Source organism: Sparus aurata, chromosome 10 (genome assembly GCF_900880675.1).
Source record: "Sparus aurata chromosome 10, fSpaAur1.1, whole genome shotgun sequence".
NCBI lineage: Eukaryota > Metazoa > Chordata > Actinopteri > Spariformes > Sparidae > Sparus > Sparus aurata.
The window spans coordinates 8,089,489-8,112,162 of record NC_044196.1 but is presented as its reverse complement, the minus strand read 5'-3'; the positions used below and the strand labels follow the sequence as shown (position 1 = coordinate 8,112,162).

Below are 22,674 nucleotides of genomic sequence, written 5' to 3'. Positions count from 1 at the left end.
ATATATTATATATATATATATACATATATATATATATGAAACACAGGTTTCATATATATATGAACAAAAACTGTCTTTTACTGAGCTGTATAATCTTCAATTTGAAAGAAATGTGATGTGACTTACTGTCTGATACTGTCAGTTTGATGGGATCACTCCAATCTGTTGAAGAATGCTGCGTATGTTTCTTTCTGCCCTTACACCTGTAGTCTCCACTGTGGGATCCAGTCACAGATGTAATACTGTGTTCATTTTCATCTGAAGGTTTTTCTGAGCTGGTTGTTCTCCATTCATACTCCCACTCAGTGTCTCCTCCATCTTTGATCTCACATCTGAGAGTGATCCTCTCTCCTCTGTATACTTCAGTCCAGTTTGGCTGCAGAGTCACAACAGCCTTGTTTGGAACTGTTCATGTTCAAGAATTCACAGGAAGGAAACAAAAATGAAGAAAAGTTAAATCTACATCAAACATAAAATGTTATTCAATCAGTGAATACAACATATATCTTTATTCTGTTTCCAATACAAAAGTCAAACTCACTGATTTTGTTGATAGTGACTGAATCACTGTACTCTGTGTAGTTAACTGGCTCTCCTCTTCCTCCTCTGCACCAGTAGACTCCTTCCTCTGAGACTCTGATCGGTCCAGATGAGAGTTGAGAGGTCAGAGGTTCAGAGGTTTTCTCTCCTCTGTACCAGAAGTATTTCCAACCAGATGATGATGGGTTCACAGAGCAGGTCAGGGTCACACTGCCCCCTACAGGAATGTCTGTGTCATCAGCCCTCAGTTCAGCCTTTGGTACTTTTGTTGTTTGATTTAGAAAAAATACAGAAAAAAGGAAACTAATGTCACTGTGATTAAATCCAGTTTATATAGTGCAGCACACACAGGTCAGAAATACTGGAACTGTAAATGAATATTAACACTGAATTATTTTACAAATACTGGAGACATATTAGTTTAAACTTGGTCAATGATCTCTCTTACATGTCATGTCTCTCTTTTTCGGGTAAAATGCAAAAAAATGCAGCAATTGTTTTAATCCTACTGACCCTGAACTGACATCCAGCTCTGTGCTGACTCTCGTCCTGAGTGTTGACACTTGTAGAATCCTTCATCTGACTTTGACACTGGAGAGATACTTAACTCCCATCTGCTGTCACTTTGAATGAGTTTCTCATTGTGATAGAAAAACACAATGGAGTCAAATGTTTGAAGTCTTAATTTGCAGCTCAGACAAACAGAATCTCCTTCAGTCACAGGACGGGCAGGACTCAGCAGGATCATATCTCCATCTGTTAAACAGTCAAAGAGTACGAGGTTTCAGTCAGAGATCAGCTGGTTGAGGAACTTGAGAATGAGCTGATGTAGAGAGATGAGAAAAGACATACTGGGTTTTTTTCTTTTACATTGTTGTCACTGATTTAACAGTGATCATAAAATCTGACGTTTCATCTTCATACACCTTGTGTGTCTAATGTTCAAGAACCCTTTCAATGGGCTGAATCTGTAAACTCACAGCTAAATATCACTAAATCCTTCACACTGGACTTTAAATGGTGATCATGGACCTAAAAACTGAAGAACACATCAGCCACAATCTATATTCTATATTTATACATGGTTAAAATCACAGTGTGGTTAAATACTCAACTATGTTTATTAAGTGAAAACCATTAATTACTGGAGAGATGATGAAGCAGAGTGTTGGGCAGAACTCTTAACATGTCAGTGTGCTGTCCTCCTCAACACACAACGGGATGTTTGAAGTAATAAGTCAAAGAAAAACATAATGTAATGAAATCATACCCTGTACAGTGATGTTGACTGCGTTGGTGATCTCTCCTGATCCAGACTGACACCAGTACACTGCATCACTGGTCCTGTCAGTGTTTATGTTGCATGTTGATCCATTCATTGTCCCCCAGTTAGAGCAGTCTGACCAGTATCTGCCCTCAGGTGATGACCTCATCACTCTCCACTCAGTAGAGTTTCCCTCACAGCTCAGTGAGACAGAGTCAGAGGTGAAGTGTTGAGCTCTGTCAGGACTCACTGTGAGAGATGCTGATGAGTGAATATCTGAAAAACAACATGTGATAAGAGGTCAAACAGAGCACAGAGATCTTCAGATAGAACATGTCTCCATTCAAATAGTCCTTAGCTTTGTTTTTATTGTAACAAAGTTCAGTATTTTGGTAAAATTATGATTTCTACTTTGACCTCTTGCTACAATTATGAGTACATTTTAAAATGATAGACAACCAAGTGACTCCAGCTGCTGTAAGCAGAAGAAGAGCTTAAGTATCCAGACTAAAAGTACTTTTTGTAAATGAGAGCAGAGTTTTAGTCAAGATATCATATCTGTCTTTTTGTGCGTTGTGTTAAAGAGTGAGGACAGAAGGAAACAAGTAAATTCCACCCAGTAAGGTGGAAAGCATGAAGTTTAGCTTGATGCTAGTGAGAGAGAGAGACAAGATCATAAGACCAGAGTAAATTAATGTTCTTTTTTTCAAGATTCTGTTTGTTTATCATCATTTAAAAACAAGATGAACATAGATGAGATAGAAGAGATAGAAACAAACTGACCTGCAGTCCAGACAAACTTAGGGTAACTGTAAGAAGTCAAATATTCTGGATCTCCTCTTCCAGGTCTGCACCAATATCCTGTTGTGCGTGTCTGTCCATGAACAATGTAGGAATCCTGTTCAATCCCACTGCTGCTGCCAGGTAGCTGGTCATGTCTATAGAAGTTGTCTGATGGATCAGGAACCATCTTATACCAGTAGAACTTCCATCCTGCAGATGGATCTTTAACTCTGCAGTTCAGAGTCACTGAGGCTCCAGCACTCAGCCATGATGGAGACACAATGATGACAGGCCGGGGTTCTGTTGGAAAATGTTTTTTTAAATGAAAACATGTATTGATAGTGGATCAGATACATTCTGCACAATCAGTACATACTGAAGATTTACTTTAAAATATATATGTGAACAAAAACAGGCTTTTAATGAGCTGTATAATCTTCACTTTGTAAGAAATGTGATGTGACTTACTGTCTGATACTGTCAGTTTGATGGGATCACTCCAATCTGTTGAAGAATGCTGCGTATGTTTCTTTCTGCCCTTACACCTGTAGTCTCCACTGTGGGATTCAGTCACAGATGTAACACTGTGTTCATTTTGATCTGAAGGTTTTTCAGAGCTGGTTGTTCTCCATTCATACTCCCAATCAGTGTCTCCTCTATCTGTGATCTCACATCTGAGAGTGATCCTCTCTCCAACGTATACTTCAGTCCTGTTTGGCTGCAGAGTCACAACAGCCTTGTTTGGACCTGTTCATGTTCAAGATTTCACAGAAAGGAAACAAACATGTACAGAAGGTCAGAGGGACAAATTAGATTTCTTTTTTTTTTCTGGTGCTCCATTTTCGAAATTTTTACTTTCTTTTTTCGTGTGTAAGACAGCAAAAATGTTCATGATGAAAATTCAGTGCCTCTTTCTGTAATACTCATTTTGACCACCACAGGCAGAAGTGTACCACTACTCATGTCCTGAATCACACATCATACATGCACAGTGCAAAACATGTTTACATCAACATGGCTTATAAATAAGTTATACTGTTGCTGCTGACCTCTGTGACAGTAACAAGATTTTGACTAACATCATAAATAGCCTACAGGAGCTTTGACATCCTTATGGTTGTAAAGAGGTTCAACAAAGGGATCGATCCCACATCAGGTTACTGCGTTATATATTGTAAGTCAAAATATTTGACATCAAACCAACATTGCTGCTCAATACCTGACATCAAATTGGCGTTGATTTGATATCTAGAAACATGGCGTTGAATAGATGTCAAATTGATGTCCGAATAAAAACGCTGTGAATTTGGGTGTGTTTTTTTTTTTTTATGCTTTAGGGATGACAGACAAAAGACTGTCAATCTGCAACTGTTAAACTTTCAATCTAAATATTCAATGGACAAAATACATCTAAACTGACATCAGCTGAAGTTACGCACATTCGCCCCATGGGACGGGAAAAAAAATTAATGGGTGTCAATTTTCTGGTCCGAGTCGTTGGAGTCCAGATATGTTGTTTGTGGATTTATTTATTTTTTTCTTTGCACGAAAAAACTGCATTTAAATTCACAAACAATCATTGATATAGGCTATTGAGATTTATTGAATTTCTCAGTTTGATTCAGAGTATTTGACTCATTCTCACTGTAACATCTCTTCATACTCCAACAGCTGAAACAAAACAAACTGGAATGCTGGCTTAAATTTGTGTAGAAAAACACTTTAAGGGTATTAATCTTATTAATAATATTAATTAATTCATAATAACATTTTGATAAACTATTATATTATAATCCATTAATTAAATAAAGTTATAAATATTAAATACAAATAATATATTGATATAAGAAAAACATAAACAAAACATTTATTGTTTTATGTTATTTATCTAATAATATATAACATAATAGTTCAATATTAATCAATTGATATTGTGAATTAAGTGTTCTAATTAACATATATATATTTTTTAATGTATTATATTTCAATACATTCATAAAAAATATTTATAAATCATGAAATGCAGGGATCGTCCGGAGTCGAATGTGCAAACAGCGCATATGTGTCTGTGTCACAGTGCACAGATATCAGCCATCTCATTTGACAAATCACCTCGAATACAGATGACAGGCACACAGGAGGACTCTGATTGGACAGTTGTGATTGCATCTATTTTTGGCCTTAATATAAACCACTGGTCCGGCCTGGCACCAGTGTTGCCAGATTAGGCGTTTTTTTGCCCAATTGGGCTACTTTTCTTGACGCCAGGCGGGAAAAAAATACATTGGGTGGGTGAATAAAATTTGGGCTGCTTTTGTGAAAACAGCACTCTCAACTGCGGGAGCCCATCAGGAGCGCCGGGAGGAGCAAGTTAAATAAAAAAAAAAGCGACAACCCCGACCTCCGGCTAACGGCGAGGAGCAACACACACACACACACACACGGGTGTCTGGCAACTTCATGGTTTGGGCTGGTTTTTAGTGGATTGGGCGGGTTCTAAGATGTGATTGGGCTGAATACTGTCAATCCGATCTGGCAACACTGCCCGGCGCTGCTGCTCCATACCCTTTGACCTCATCAAGTACGTGTCATATCTGACATTAGCATACTGAACTAGTTAATAAAAGTTTTAAATTTTATTGAAGCTAGGTATTACTATCTCTCTCATGATCACAATTACTCAGAAAAATAAATGTAATTGTTTATGGTCAGTCTGTTTAAGCAATATTAATCTGGAGGTACTTGGCTGCGGATTACTGAGTAGTGGAGCTGTTAGCTCAGCTCCGAGTAGCCATGCTAACTGCCGTTAGCTCCCGGTGTGAGCTAACGGCGCTACCCGGCTATATAAAACATTAGGCCGCACTCTAAGCTAACAGCGGTGACTTTGCTTTTTGGCATTTGTTCTGTCGCGGCGCCAACGGTAGCCATTTTGTCTCCCGGTGCGAACTGTACTGTCATGCATAGATCCTTTACACAGGTCCTATTTTTAATAGGAGACATTACACTCTCAATTTTGGGATTTAAAAAAAATGAATTCTTTTTTTTAGTTTTTCTGTTTTTATACAAGTACATTAACACAAGCTGAAAGCTTTATTTCTTATCTATCTACTTATTCAGTTTGTGGCTAGTATTTAATACTCCCTTCTGTCCGCCAACACGTTTCTCCTTGTGTTGGTTTGTCTGTGATAAAATCTGATTATCTGTGGGTTTTTTTTGGTTTTTTTTTACGTAGTTAAAAAAAAAAATCATATTTTTACAATACACGTTTACAACCTGCCTTGATTAAATAGAAAAGGAAGCATTTTCATACATGACTATTTTTGCTTTTGGTAATAAATGTGCATTCAGATGTTGACAAAATCCTGTACATTTGATGCAGTTAATGTAATTTTTACTTGTGTGGTATATTTATTGTCATAGTATTCCATTATTTAGTTTGTCAGAATATTAATTTTTCACGTCATAAGATGCGAAAAACTGAAATTTCCTACACATACCTGCAAACTTGTCGCTTTTGTCCGACAATCACCGTTTTCTTGGTCAGTTGGGTCATTCATGTGAATCACTAGAACCATTTTTTTTTGGGGGGGGGGGGGGGCCTGGCCTGGGCCTGGGGGGGGGCAGGCTTAATCAGACTCGGTATGCTATTATTTTTCTCTCAAATATTAATTCTTCGTCGTAAGACTATAAATAGATAGATCTTTATTGTCATTCAAAATACACACCGCACAGGTGCACATATGAATGAAATTTCATTGCAAATGGCTCAAAATAGCAACACTTTTTGCACACATGCATAAAATGGTAATGGGTCAGAGGTGGAAACAGTGTTTGCTGCACAAGACATTATGAGCTTGTAGATCTGCTATTTTCAAGACAATTTTGAAACTGTTCAGTTTTGATTTTTATATCTCCTGCAGCTCCTGGTCTGGCCACCAGCCCATCACGGTCGAGTTCCACAACTTTGTGAGACCCCGCCTACATTATTCCTGGTGAGCTTACTGGTATGATCATCTATCTATCTGTCATCTATCAGCTATCTATCATCTGTCAACTATCTATTATTTATCTATCATCAGCTATCTATCATCATATATCTATCCATCCTTGTGGATGTTAAAAATCCAAACTCCAAAGTTGTCCCTTTCAAAATAACGCGTGTGTGTGCATATTCAAATATAATGTATGGAAAATTATTTCTTCAGACAACTCAAATGATGAAGATGGTGGAGCCGGCATTCGTGAAAATGTTGTCAACGTCATGAACAGGTTAGTCCTGTTCTTTATCTGTTAGTCCTGGAAGACTGGTCAACAGCCAATAGTGCCAACAGCCACCCCCAAGTCCCAAAAGAACAATCACAGCCTTTGATTTTAAATGATTTAGGCATTCCCAACTTTTACCTTGTTTCTGTTTATGTCTGTGGAGTTTATATTTCATCATTGGATGTAGTTTAATGTGGTTAAATGTGTGAAAATGTCTTTCTGGTGTGGTGTTGGTTCATTTGTGAAAGTTACAAGTATCACAGTGAAGAGTTTTGCTTCCTTGTTTTTGACACTCCACTCACAGCAACAGAAACATATTGTATGAATAAGTAAAAAGTTGGTATACTTTCACGTAACCTGGCCTGACCTTTACGTTTTTTTGTTTTGTTTTTTGTTTTCTATGTTTTTGTAAAACTTTTATATAATCAGACCCCAGGAATAATGGCAGCAGTGGAACTGAGGTTAATGGGGATCACAATAAAGTAATAACCTCGATTTAATAGCATTTATGTGTATGTGTTTGACAGAGTCCTTACAAATAAGATCATGGCAGGACTGGACGGAGGTGGTGGCAAGGGTGCCTTTAGAAGAATGATCCTTTGGAAGGTCATGATTGGTAAGTAGAATTTCTTTTTTTGCACGACCTAGGATTTTGACATACCGTATTGAATATAGGACTACCCTGATTATAAGACGACCCCTCTTTTCAAGACTTCAGACTCTGATAACCAAAATGTGTTTCTCAATAACAAACTCACATACCCTCCTGTCAATCTCTTGGAAGCGGCCGCTTAGAGCAGTGGTTCCCAACTTTTTTTCCTTGAAGCCACCCTTGCCTGTGTCCAAGACAAGCCAGGCCCCCCCAACCCACATACACTAAAAGAATAAAGTGGTTATTGGCGATTCCTTCCAGAGATGGAGAGAGTTGCGGGGCTTGAAGGGATTCAAGTCACATCCAGAATTTGCCCGATTCCTCCTGGACAGGTATGTAAATAGTATTTCATTTAAGAAATGTATTGCGGGACGTAGTTTACAGCAATACATGAATTTATGTTGTCACAACAAAGCTGGCTAACGTTACCACTAGATTAGCTCTTGATACTACACTCGTAAAAATGACAACAAACGTCTTAGATCACGCATCCATTTCAGCTGTGTGTATCAGCCCAGCCGACCTGCAACGATGCATCGGTAATATCCTCTGTCATTATAAATGATTCAGTTTCTTACTTAGAACAAAACATCCATCACAATCACTGTGACTTTGCTGTAACGCTAGCTCTGTAGCACTGTGGGTAATATATATAGCGGGGAAATTGCAGTGCAACAGCAGCATTACACACAGTGACAATAGTGTCTGTGTCTTTGCATGTTTAGCCTATGTCACAGACATCACGGTAATACAGTTAGCTTACAACGTAACGTATTATGTTGGCAATGCTACTGCAGTTTTTGTAGGCTTACTGTTACGAACTTAGATGTATGTCTGTGTAAATTCTCATTTGTCCAGGTCAAAGGCATGATCCAATTACATAGACAGAACTTAGATACAAGTTTTAACATTACTTTGCTTCACCGGCGGCATATTATATTACATAGAAATACAAATAGACACATTACCTCATCCATATGCACGCTGCAGATAGCTGCTAAAAAAAAAATTTTTCAAAGCAAGTCCAGTCTTCTCTCCGACGTTTCCAAAACAAATCTACATGCGCCGGCCAGACAAAAGTCTTCACGACAGTAGGCGCTAGGGCTCATGGGAAATGCAGTCTTCATTCCGGCAAAACACCACCGCTTTCGTCCAGCGGGGCCGCCATAATCAACACTAAATGAAAAGTCTGTACAGGGGCTTTAATTACAAACTTTTATTTGCAAAAATAAACAACAGCTATATTCTCCTAGTTTTACAATGTATATAGATACATTTCTTCCTTTTTATGTCATCAGGTGTATCACACACAAACACACACACACACACACACACACACGACCAGAATAGGCCTACCAGAGAGCAGAATAGGCCTACCTCATAGGGGTGTTGGTAATAAATAGCTTAATGAATTTAAATGTGGACCAAGAAATATGTTTCAATTTGGATTATAGAGAGTTTTGATTGGGTGTGTTACTGAGATTGTATGCAGTCCAGGGTATAATTGGCCATTTTGACTATTTTTGACTTTACCATTATATTTCACCTTAAAAACTATTTACCTTGCCTTGTTTGGTGTCATTATTTTCAGCACAACTTCACATGTGTGACTGTACAGTTATTTTTTCATTTTGACACACTCTCTCACCGTCACTGTCGGTCCCTCCACAACTTCCTCCTGTCACCCAGCAACCAAATCACGTGTCTTGCCATGTAATTTTGTGATTGGCTGGTGTGGTGCCTTTTTCCGTGTTTTTTCGCTCGCAAACTTTTCCTGCTTGCCGACACTTTCGTGAGAGAAATCCTTGTTGACCGTCTCTTCCTGCACCAAACGCGCAGCAAACGTGACAGTAATGTAAACGAAAAAGCGTGCCGTACATTATTTATCATAACTCCGGTTTTACTTGGCCTATCAACACAATTTAAAAACTGGTACACAGCTTGAAGGCTTGACAGGCTGTTCCAGCACATAAGTCGGACCGAGACTGACTGAGGCTCCATCTTGCTGCTACGTCATCTTAAATAGGTCACGTGATTTTGACGTACCGGCACGTCAATCGACCTCAGAGGGTTGCACAAATATAACTTTAACCTCACAACCTCAAAACCCCCAGGTTGGGAACCACTGGCTTAGAGGACCACGATAAACTTTTCTCTTACTGTTAGCGTTTTCAGACGATCTTTTTGGACCCGCCATCTTTGGACGTTACACTCCATAACTCCATATTTCTTGGCTGGCTGACAGTTGTTTGGCACCTCTGCTGCACTGATTTCCATTATCTTAAAATCAGCATCATAGCTCCGCCTCAGATGTCTGTTAGCTTGCCCCACTTTTGATCCACTTTGCTCCATAAAATCACCGCGTCTCTACATGTTTCATCTCCTGTCACTTCTTCTCCGCTGTGATTGACAGATAACCGCAGCCACAGTGTCAGTGACGTCTCTACAATAAGCTGGCGCCCTCTGCTGTTGCAGTCGTGTAGCGACCCAGACAACTATCAGCATGTGTCAACGGTTAGACCCCGAATATAAGACGACCCCACTTTTTTACATAATTTTCATTGAAAAAACCTCGTCCTATATTCGGGTCAATACGGTACTTGCCATATGTTGCTGAAATAAGTTATTTTGATAAATTTTTGTTCCTCAAACAAAAAACTGACTTTACTCAACACTTGTAAAATGTCCTTTTTTCAGATGCCATTCAGAAGTTGCAGCCTGGAGCCAGTGAGGCTGCCAATGAGTTACGGATGGGGACCTATCTGCGGTCAGCGCCTGATCGAAAAGGTGGTGGTGGCCGCAAGACCACTGAACCTGATGCATAGGCGCACTCATTTGTTGGTATTGTTTTGATATTATTTGTTTGTTGATATAAAGTTGTTTGCAAAAGTATACAATAAAATGTTTTGTTCATACATGTACGCTTGATCATTGAGAGAGAATCCCATGTGGGAAACTATTGTAGTTCAGTTTTTAATCCTGATGAAGATCCTGTGAGACCAAGTCTAGATTAAGCCAATTCTGTTTGCAATACAAGATGGTGTGTGTTGGATCTTTCCATCTGTGCATTTTAATTTACTTTTTTTTCCGCAAAAGCTTGACATTGAAACGATGTTAAAATAACATCAATATCATTATTTGGCTGAAAGTTTAAAGAACCTTAACATTGAAACGATGTCAAAATAACATCAATTTCATCATTATTTGACACCAATCAAATTGATGTCAAAGTTTGACATTATGTTGATTTACATTTTTGACCAAATCAGGATGCAATTTTGATACCAATGTTTGATGTCATCTTGATGTTATATTTACATCAGATGCCCGCTGGGCTACCATTGTACAGGCCAACGAAACAGGTTGACTCGCTGCCTAGTCACGATGCGAGTACCGCTGCTGAGAGTGCGGGCATATATTCTGGGATGTTTAAGGTTTGTTAGCTAACCGACTATGGCGCCACCAAAGAAAAGAAAAACTATGGCGGGTGACAGACAACTTAATACAAAGAAATTCTTCTGCCAGACTCCGGAGACAAGGAAAATAGATGAAGGGAGAGTAACAGAGGCAACAACAGAAAAAATGACAGGTGCAGGTGAGACTGAAGAAAGGGGGGCAGATTGCAGTGGAGAGGGGGGCTGCTCGAGGACCGTTACTGCCCCTGACACCGGTCCGACTTCCGACCCCAGGCCCGGGCTGACTGCCGACCCCCGTCCGGCGGGTGACTGCGGGCCCAGACCGACTGGTAACGTTGACCCAGAAAAAAAAAACAGCTAAACACAGAACATCTGGCTGGGATCCCGAATGGCTTAATAACCATAACTACAGCCCTTGGTTGTACCACACTCCCCATGGTGAGTTTACAAGTTGATGTTTAGCTTATATTTTTGTTCTGACTGAGGAGCTTCTCTCTCTCTTTTTTTTTTTTTGGTAAGCAATAATGATGAAAATAACACAGACAATAGATAGAATTACTTTAATGATAGGGTAGGCTAGTTTTCCCAGGCATTGTCAAATGTATGTAACTCTGTTATAATAAAATGAATAAAAAACGTATGTGTTTGTTAAAAAAAAATATTTATAACTGATAGAATCTCGTAGGGATGTTTTGTTGCTTATGCCATCAGCCTAAGCAGCCCGTTAAAAGACGACCATCCCAGAGGGTTTTCATTGAGATCCCTTCTGCAATGTACAGAAAAGATGTGCTTGATGCTCATATGGGTTCAGACCACCACGCTGCAGCCTTTCAGGCCCATGTAACTTTGATTAAAGGTTTGATTAAGCTTAATGATTTTATTTAAGTGATATCATTCAGCAATATAGGCCTACAATGATTTTTAATGTAAATGTTTGTTATTGCTGTATTTCACATCTTGTCTGTTTAGGGTTTTTTTGGTGGGTACCACCGGGCCTGGAAAAAATTCTAGGGGAAACACTGGACATACAGAAATTATACCAAAGAGCGTTGAAACTGTTCTGGAGGTTTGTAGTTCATGATTACTTTGATTACATCAGACACTTTAGTTTGGTTAATAATTTGGCATCATCTGTTTGTGAAGCATTTGACAACTTGTGACTGTTGCAGCTCCCAGAGGTCATAACGAGAAACACAGCATGTGGCAGCAAACACACCACATCACCGCCCACAATGACTGAGTAAGTGACAGACTGTTGTACGTGACTGTATCACACAACTATACACAGTGTTGGGTCATAACATCAATAATATTAATATTAATATTAATAATAATAATAATAATAATAATAATAATAAGAAGAAGAAGAAGAAGAAGAAGAAGAAGAAGAAGAAGAATGATGATGATAATAATAATATTATTATGAAGTCAGTGGCATCATGCAGAGCTACACTTTCCAAGTAGCTTCCCTGAACAACTGAGCACTAATCCAGTCATTTCATAATGTGCATTGAGTAAAATGACACATATATGGAAAAACACAGCTGCTAAAACAAGTGATCAAGAGTGATACAGCAGGTAACATACAGGACAAACATAATCAGTAAAAATAAAAGAGATAGTCACCTTCAGCATGTCCGTACAGGAGTGTATTCAGCGCTAAAATAAAGATGAAAACTTCATTAGACCAGATTCAAATAAATTGCGTGTCATTTCAAATTTGTTCGAACTTGATTTTTTGAAGTGACAGCCCTAGTGCGCAGTGTCCACTTTAACTTGTGACACGTGTTACTATCGGGTTCTTCAAATCATGCATAGAAATTTACATAAAACAATTGCTGCATCGAGAATCAGTTTAGAATCTAATCGTTGACCTCTGAATCGGAATCTAATCAAATCGTGAGGTGCCAAAAGATTCCCACCCTTACTGTACATGCATTGTCCAGGGAGGTGTGCAAAAACTAGTGTGTAAGTAACCAGTTGAGTAATAAACTTAACATAATCTGTCATTCTGCACTCCCTTCAAATGCCATTGTTCCCATTGTTCCCAGCCGTATACATTGTTATTAAGCTAAATCCAAGTCGATGTGAAAACTGTACACTGTCATACTGTACTGTCATACAGTATGTTGAAATCCAGCCCGAACTCAGCGTGAGGTCAGCAGCTGTGGCAAAGTGTGAGACGTCCAGATCAACCTGTGATACAAACACCTGTATCGACCTTCGAGCAGCTGCAGCTGTATTAATGTACTACATGTGTGCTGCTACAGGAACACTTTTCTTTTCCTTTTGGTTCTTTGCAAAGCTGGATGTTTGCTAGCAAATGTAACCTTCCATTATGGGTGGGCGATATATATCGTTTGCGATAATATCGTCATTGTTGTTTTGACGAGGTGCAAATTTCCATTATCGAGCATTTAAACTACTTCGCCAAAAATATTGAAACGCACCCGGAAACTCCTCACATCCACTTAATACACGGTGTACCATCGCTCTCTGCAGCATGGCAGGATTCAGTCACATACTAGTGGGCCTACGTGATCACATGACCTCTCGCGAGCACTCTCCTTGCAACAGTTTAAGCAGCGCGTCGTGATGGCAGAGAGAAAATGGGGGCGCCTTCAGTCCCTGAAGCTACCAGTACTTCAGATGATTGTTGTGTCCGCTTATTAGCTAGCACCAAGCTAGGAACGGTCGCTACTTTCAAATTAAAAGCCCCCCGCTAAGAACCCAGTTTTAAACTTCGATGGGGTAAAATGTAACGCTCTTATTTTGAAGACAAATTCATTGTCACTGTTCACAGCGGAACTTCGAGCTTCACGTCACGTCACATGTTTACGCCGACCCCAGAGGTGGCTTTTGGGAAAGGAGGAATATTTTAGTATGACAGGGCAGCACATTGCCGCCCTAACCTTGGAGCAAATGTGCCGCCTTTTCTATTTAGAAAGGGCTGTGGACCGACTGGTGTTTTTGGCTCATGATCTGAAGTAGCCTAATCAGTGAACCGTTAGCCTAGAATGTTATTTGTTCAAAGTTCTGCAAAGTTTCTGGCATCTGTCCATAGCTGTAATAATACCGGGTATTTTTTCTATCTGAGAATTGTGGATTTTTTTTCAACGTTAATGTCATTTGTTTACAAATCTCTATATTTTTGTACAATATTTGAGAAAACCCTTAGTGAAGCTTTTTAGCAAATGTCTTTTTTGGATTTTTTTGTTGTTGCTGTACAATCCTGGATGGAACTTGAAGTTAGTAATTTGTTTAATAAGGCCATTAGATAGACTTGATGATACACAATAATTCTCAAAATATGCATAGAGCACTTTGTTACAAATGCTACTGTTTTTATTTTATCATATGCTCTTGTTTGTCTGCACTGCAGCACAATTTACCTGACAGCTGGATGTTTACAGAATTCAATATTCCTACATTGTAGTTCAATTATTGAGTCTTTCTTTTATTTGTACTTGAATGCTAAAGTTTAAAGAAAATAATTAAGTGTTTTCCTTCAAGTTGAAATCTGTTCAACTTTTCACACCGCTGAGCACTCGGAAAAAGAGTTTTTGAGAGCCCTCAGCGCTAAAAACGCGTTTGGTGGACACAAGCCCTAACTCAGACAATTCCAATCACATTTGAAAGGATATCGACTGATTATCGTTATCGCAAAAATCCCCCAAAATATCGAGATATTGTTTTTTGCCCATATCGCCCACCCCTAGTTGACATGCCACATTTCTTTCATTTGTTTTATTAATTAAATATGTTGGACGTAAATTAAGTATGGATCATTACAAATACTTTGCTTTGAAGTACCAAGTAGTCACACAGTGAGAAAAAAGTAGGAGGTGATTAGAAAACTCAGATTTGAATATTATTATTTTTTCAAATCATGCATAGAAATTTACATAAAACAATTGCTGCATCGAGATGCATCGAGAATCAGTTTAGAATCTAGTCGTTGACCTCTGAATCTGAATCTAATCAAATCGTGAGGTGCCAAAAGATTCCCACCCCTACTGTACATGCATTGTCCAGGTAGGTGTGCAAAAACTAGTGTGTAAGTAACCAGTTGAGTAATAAACTTAACATAATCCTCCAATCTGAACCAAGACAAACAGCAACAAAGTTCATGTCTACACAACTACTACACTGATATAAATACTGACATTCACATAGAAAGTCACAGATGTACTCACAGAATAACCCGAGCACACCGAGCAGAGTGTGACCCATCTTCACATCCAGCACCGACACCGTCACTCTGGTTCTGATCAAACTTCTTATTTTGTATTGATTAAAATGCAGCAGAGAGAAAAGAGAAGTTACATTTCTTACAAATGTGAGAGCAGAGTTTTTCATCAACTTCTTCTTCAGAATGTCTGCCTGAGTCTGTTCTTACTTCCCCTTCACACAAAGCTCAAACTACTGCAGAGGTGTTGACCACAGCACACTTTGACATGTTTAAATTTCCTGTCCACTGTGAATAAATTAAGAGCTCTTCTCCCTCATAAACGTTTGTTCCTCATCTTTATCTCACATCCAAGAAACATAGGATCATTAGATTCAATCATATTACATCAGTGCTTTTTTATTCAGGCAGAGTTTTATATTAGCTATCAATGTTCCACAACTTTTAATCTGTAAGACGTGACCTGTCCTGTGAGCTGCAGCCTGATGAGATGGAGTAAAGATATCTGTAAACTGAGATGACTTTGTTTTTGCCTCATGTTACTACAATGACTCCAGATATCAAATAGGATCATCATGAGGGGAAATAAAATATTATGAGCAAAATAATAAAATTAACTGCAGCGTATCTTAGCGTGAGAAGAACATGTGAAGCCAGTTCTCATCAAATATGTTTCCAGTTTGGTTTCACACATATAGATGTGATGCTGTGATAGCAAGATTTTGACACAGTCATCATTCACACCTCAGAAGTGTTTTTTTACTCGTGGTAGAAGTTGAGTTGAGTAAAGCAGGGTGACAAAGCCGCAAAAGAGTCAAAGTTCATGAAAAGTTTAAAGTCAGATCACTATTACTTAGAGAGTACTACAACTTTATGAGAATGAGGCTCTCAGGTAACCTTGACTTGGCGTCCTGGGACTCAACTACAGCCACCCTCGTCTCAGAGGTAAAAAGGAGCACATGCATTGTGTCAGTATCAGTGTGGTTTGGCGCCCCCTGTGGTGATCAGTGGAAGAAGCTTTTAATTCACCTGCACAGTGACTGGGGTCTATCAAGTACACTGACTGACTGACTGATCCACCTGATAGTGTTCATTTTAATGAAGTTTAAGACGTTTCATTGACCTGCAGCAGTTAGAGCACAGTGTGTGTTTTCTCATATTTTTTGATCAAAATGCCAATTTAACATCAACAGTAGTAGTTACCAGCAGTGGCGTGGGGAAAATTTCCGAGGAAGCCAAGTAAGATATAACCTCTAAGCTGTGTATGTTTTACGGGGGTGGGGGCAGAAAATCGTGTGATGCAGTTTTTATGTTGCTATTTCCCGTGGTCGGGTGAACTATTAGAGCTCTCTCTCTCTCTCTCTCTCTCTCTCTCTCTCACACACACACACACACACACACAGTCCTCGTAAACATCTAGTTAATTTATGCAACCGCCCTCCCAAAAGCACAACCAGCTACTTAACGAACGCACACATTTGATATTGGAGAGATGCGAATTCATTCACACACTCAATCAGAAGCCGTTACGTTTTACGTCCACGTCAAACACTTCTACGCTCTATGTGAGATACACAAATGCTTTTCACTTTTCCTATTCGTTTATATATAACATATAATAATAAATGTATATGTTCATTAAACAGCAACACAACAACCCAGCACCAGTGACTGTAAACAGCACACCTGACAAGTGCCTGTATTCAGACAGCCCGGCCCGTCATGGCCCGTGACGGCCGCTGTCCATGGTGCTCATTTTCTCCACATAAACAACAACAATAAACGACAACTTAAGTGGTCTCACCTGCTGCTTAATCAAAGCAAGCAAGACACAATAAGGACTATAATCACATCAAAAATAACACACGTTGCTAATTGGGCAGTTAACTATTAAGCTGAAAAAAAAAAAAAAAAAAAAAAAGCGTTTTGCTCACCCTATTTGTAGAGGAAGGCCATCCTCCTGTCTCTCACGGTGGCAAAGTGATCGGTGACCATGTCGAAGAACTTCCCACTGGCCTTTAGGTCCTCCACAACAACAGAGTCAATGGATATCCTGGCCAAGTTCACAAGCCTGTCCTGTCCACATGTGTTCCTCAGATAGGTTTTGATCCTCTTGAGACAGGAAAATGAGCGCTCTGCTGATGTGCTGGTAGCCGGTATGGTGAGCATAAGCTGCAGCAGTTTGAAGACCTCGGACAGCGTGCCCTGTAGGTCATCCTCAATGAGCAGCTGCAGCAGCTGTGTTGGTGGCTTGTGAAACAACTTGTTGTTGTACACCGTGTGCAGCTCATTTCTTCATTTCTGCTCATCAAAGACCGGATAGGTGTTCATCAGCTGAGCCAACTCACTGCTGGGGAATGCAGCAGGCTTGCAGAACAATGCAAATGATGTGTGGTCCAGTACTCGAAAAAAACTCAGGTGCTCCATGTCGGCGAATCTCTGGGTCATGTGCAGTACTATACTGTCAACAATCTCGAAGTAAAGACGTCGGAAAGATGAAACAGTGTCCTCGTCTCCTTCTTGGTGCTGGTTAGCTCCCTGTTCCAGATCCTCCAAGCCGCGGCGACGCCGTTTACGTCGGGGCGCAGGTTCTCCGACTGCCTGGACTGTTTCCTCATAAATGCCAGTAAACGTCTCGCCTGTTCTCGTGGCTTTGAGAGCGCTGATCGTGCTGTTGATCCGATCCTGGCAATTTTTTATGACCGCCGTCTTGCTTTGCAGAACCTGAAAAAGTGGTTCTGTGAGGCCGAAAATGGACCGAAAGACTCCGAGCAGGAAGGAGAAATCAAAATCCTCCAGTTTCTGTTTCAAGGCCGCACTTTGTGCAATAGTGTCCCTGTCCCATCCTGGTTCTTTCATGATCCGGTCAAAAGCCACACAGAGCGATGTGCGTCCCTCATGGATGGCATGTACCGCACGGCTTTTAAAGTTCCACCTCACAACAGAACCTCCTGGTACACGCACAGCCCGGTCCACCTCACACAACAATGCTGATCTTTTACATGATCGTGAGAAGAAATTGTGAAAGGCATCAATACCAGCAAAAAACAGTTTGGCTGGTTGGATGTTATTTGTGCCTTGTGCCAAAACCAAATTTGGCTTGTGTGCATAGCAGTGGATGACCAACGCGTTGGGGCAGTGCGCTTTCACTAAAGCCTGCACGCCGCCGTGCTGTCCACTCATACAGCTTGCACCATCATAAGTCTGACAAATGAGCTTGTTTGTGGGGCTGTAGTTTCCGATGGCTGTCATCACAACTGATGTTATGGCTTTTGCATCTCTTTCTGCACTGACATCATAAAAGCCTAGAAAACGCTCACACACATTGCCTTTCTCATTCACATATCGGATTATAACAGTGAGTTGGCACTTGTTGGATATGTCTGACGTGTCATCCACTTGTACTGCAATGAAGGGAGACTTGCGAATTTCTTTTTCAGTCTCATCCTGGATAATGTGGGCGATGCTTTCGATTATGTCATTTTGTATGGTGTTTGACATACCGCTGAAGACTGTCGACGAGCTCAAGTGCTCTGCCAAAGTGCTGTCAAACTCCGCAAAAGCATGCACCAACTCCACAAAATTGCCCCTGTTTCCGCTGCCAGCGGCCTCATTGTGACCCCTGAACGCCTGCTCTTGGCGCGCAAGGTACAGGGCTGCAACAATGAGTCTCATCAAAATATCCCGGTTCTTCTTCACCTGCTCGTTGTGCTTCTTTGTGCTCAGACATTTAGCCAAATCCAGAGCCTCGTTGATCCTGACGCGTCCAAAAAGCTTCAGTTTCACAGCACAGTCGATGTGATTTTTGGATTTACCATGCCTTTCAATAGCCCGAGACAGGTTGGCCAGGTCGGTGAATCCAGTGGCAGCCCAGGGATTATTCAGGGAGCAGGAATCCTTGTCAAAGAGGAGACAGGGCCAGCAAAATAGCCGCTGAAGCTTGGCGCTACCAGCTAGCCACTCAGTGCGGACGTAGTTCTCCTCATTAAAGGTCCGAAAACCTTTCTTCCTCTCTGCACGGAGCTCAAGATTTGGTGTCGGCCTGCCGTCAGATTTAATCTGGAGTTGCTGCTGTAGAGGCAGTTTAGTAAAATTATTTTTTACCAAATACTCCAGATCTCCACCCTCCATAATCGCGCTTACAGAAATTTGCTAGCTTATCAAGAGATGAACACAAAGCAACTAATCTTCCGTTATTTCATTCAAAGACGTTGATGATAACATACTGTGATTTGATTGGCCTGAAGCCAAAGAGTTTGCGGCTTCCCTTGACACTGTCCTGACAAATCACAGGGGAGCAGTGTCGTGACAATAGCCTCACCTGATTGGTCAATCATTCTTTTTTTTTTTCACCAAGGGAGGCCAGCTCAGCTTGGCCTCCTCACAGAGAACAGAGTGCAGTACCATGTTTTCAACGCTCATTCACCACGTAACATTTAGGGGGGCGCTGTTTTACACATCATGAAACGCTCAATAATTAATGAAAAGATACGAGGACGAGACGACAGACACGACACAGAGGGATTACGTAAACTGTTAAAAAAGTGTTTTTATTGAATGACGGTTATTCTGAAAAAAGTGAGGAAGCCTGGCTTCCCTTGGCCTCCGCAAGAAAACGCCACTGGTTACCAGCGGGCTCCAGCAGGGGGAGCAAACAGCTGTCATAATAAGGGTTAATGGTGACCTGTGCTTTAGGAGAATGTGTATAATAATAAGAATAATATATATAGAATTCATAGTTATGATATATAATTGGATGCTGTTTATTGTATACAGCAATTATAATGCAATGCTTGTTTAATCAGTCCTTCAATTAACAGCTGAACCACCTAGATAGATCTAAATCACCACTGAGGCCCATCAGCTCATCTTATCTTGTTAAACGCTCCAGAGGAACGTCCACATTTGACTTGTGTGTCCAACAGTTTGATCCTAGAGATGTGAGGTCAGGCCTGGTGGCAGGATGAAGTGACTGAGGAACTGTTAAATATTCAGAGGGGCAATTGACCTTTTTTTATTTACTGCCACTGCACAAACCAAGAAATTAAACACAGGCAACATTACTTGGTCTATATGAATGTGCTACACACCATCTAACGACATCAGCTTACAAATATAACACAACCATATTCACAGATATATGTAATGTCCTCATGACCTCTGAACAGTGGACTTGACCTTTCACACGTGTAGCACACAAGAATTAGTGTCCTCTCACACACAGCTCATCTGGATAATGTAAAAACAGTCCAGAGTAGCAGAGCTTGTGTGAACACTGCTGTATGGATCAGATCCACAGTACGTGTGAACGTTTGTCTGCCTGGAAACGGTGACATCACATGGAAATACGTTGGCTAGCTAGCTAACGTTAGCTACAAACTGACCATGCTAACATGTTAGTGTTGGGTTAATACACACAAAGCAACATAAAGAGCTAACGTTAGCTACGTTGACTACATACTGCAGAGTAATAAAACATTTCCTTAACCTAAACAAAGCAGCTCATTACCTGTCCAACAGAGAAACAGCTAACATGGCGTTCATATTCAGGAATCCATCAGTCGCCATCTTTAAACAGTTACTCTGGTTTCAGCTCTTGAGCCTCCAACGTCTTTTTGTCTGTAGCTTCTCCAGCTCGTCTTTCTTTTCTTGCTCTGTTTGTCAGTACAAGCTGCTGACGACACGGACGGACGGACAGACGGTCATCAACTCCGTCAACCAGGGGACGGACGGACGGACGGACGGAACCTCGTCACTGTCACGCGCGGAGTATAGCGGCGCAGCGCCGCTGTTCCACCGTCTGGGGAGAACCCTGCTCTCATTCTGGTCCGTTAACGTCTGCCGCATAGTGTTGTGTCGTTCGCGAACGTGTCGTCAAAAGAACGAATCTTTTCAGTGAACGAAGTGAACGAAATCACTTCCTTAACTGATTCGTTCCTTTCTCAGTTCAGTTGAGCTCAGCAGCGAGCATGCCGGCGGGGAGTGGAACTGCCGCGACTCACACACAGAACTGTGAGGATGCGATTCACGTTTGCGCTGATTCGTTCATGATTCGTGAACCTACTGCATACAGAGAACTGTCGCTGATGAGGTGATTCTCGTTCACGTACTGTGCTGAAAGTGGCGCTGTGTCACTCACTCAGGGCAGAGGAGTTAAGTGATTTTACCGCAGTAAAAGTCACTAACATTCGCGAACGTGATTCTCAGCAGGTAACGTAATTCAGGTCCTCAGTAGGTCGTTCGCGAACGACGTACTGGCGTCCCTCCCTTGTTTGCGAACGAGGAGGTGATTCATGAGCAGGTCGTTCGCGAACGAGGGAGGGACTCACGTACTGTGGTGAAAGTGGCGCTGTGTCACTCACTCAGGGAAGAGGAGTTGGTTCACGTCCAGTAACCTACTGCTAAAACTAGCGCTGTGTTGGTAACATCCGTGTAGCATCATGTTAAGTGATTTTACTGTGCACAGAGGACGCTTTCACTGTGTAATAATTTTAGTGCATGTATACCACTCAAAGCAGCGCCGCGTCTCCCGCGAATTATTGTGTACTATAGTCCGTGAACGCACCATCCCTCAGTAAGTGAAAGTGAACCTCAGGGCTGATTAATGAACTGAATGACGGATCGTTTGGCTGCTTATCAGTTCAGGGAGTTGGAGAGCACTGAACGATTCGGTGAACGAATCTTTTGAACGAATCATTTTAATGAACGGATTCTAGAGATTCAGTACAGTAAAAAGAACTGCCGTTCCCATCACTACTGCCGCAGTGGTGAGGACACTCCGGTCACGCGCAGTGAGCGATGGGCGGAGTCAGCCCAGGGTGGGCGGGTCAGGACAGGATGATTGACAGGTAGTCTGTCCATACAACATCTCCGGGCCCTAAATTTGATTGGATGAAGTTCTAACAGACCTGTTGCTGACAGACAACATGGATTGTTTTTCTCCATATATCTTATATTCTGATGGCTGTCTGGATGTTGAGAGATTTTATACAGATATAATAAAAATGCTTCTGAACAGAATTACCAACTCCAGCTTTCAGTAGATTTAGTTTCCCTCCAGTTAAAGAGTCAAACAGCTGAGTGTCTTTCACAGGAGGCAGGTTTGTGTAGCTGGTATGAGGTATTAAAAGTATAAACAGGTCATCAATAACACTGTAATGGAAGATAAAGGATCTCTGCTTGTCTCTGTTGTTGGTCCTGAAGACATCTAACATGAGAGTAAAATGAAGCCTCCTCAGCTGCAGTCATGTATTAATGTCAGCAGGTGGCTCCAGTGGTTACCAACCTGTGACAACATGTGGCTCAGGTGCTGCTGCTGCAGAGAAGATCAGATACATCATCAGCTGTGAGCTTCACTTTGATTTACTCTCAGTCTGTGCAGGAAGAGGAGGATCAGTGAAACATAAAGAGTGTGTTGCTCTTGGTTTCTTCACCTTACTGACAGCTGACAATATCTTGGACTTTATTAAAGAGTCTTATAAAACATGACATGTGTTGTTTGTAGGCCTGCAGTTGATTTTCCAAAACATCGCTTTGTGTTTCCAGTTTGACACAAAGTCTCTCTGAG

The 22,674-nt window shown here is 40.9% G+C and overlaps 2 protein-coding genes across 2 annotated transcripts in view; both read right to left on the bottom strand.

The window, feature by feature from the left end:
- Nucleotides 1-15,301, bottom strand: part of LOC115589335 (uncharacterized) — a 15,878-nt gene extending 577 nt beyond the window's left edge. The window contains exons 1-5 of the mRNA XM_030430178.1: nt 15,115-15,301; nt 12,545-12,577; nt 2,588-2,887; nt 1,811-2,080; nt 1,244-1,296 (exon numbers count right to left, since the gene is read on the bottom strand). Of these exons, the coding sequence (XP_030286038.1) occupies nt 1,244-1,296; nt 1,811-2,080; nt 2,588-2,887; nt 12,545-12,577; nt 15,115-15,277 (819 nt within the window). The 5' untranslated portion in view covers nt 15,278-15,301. The remainder of the gene's footprint in view (nt 1-1,243; nt 1,297-1,810; nt 2,081-2,587; nt 2,888-12,544; nt 12,578-15,114) is intronic.
- The window catches only part of LOC115589336 (low affinity immunoglobulin gamma Fc region receptor II-like), a 108,633-nt gene extending 87,966 nt beyond the window's left edge, over nt 1-20,667 (bottom strand). The window contains exon 1 of the mRNA XM_030430179.1: nt 20,617-20,667. The gene's annotated coding sequence lies outside the window, so the exon portion shown is untranslated. The remainder of the gene's footprint in view (nt 1-20,616) is intronic.
- Between the last annotated feature and the right edge of the window lie 2,007 nt (nt 20,668-22,674).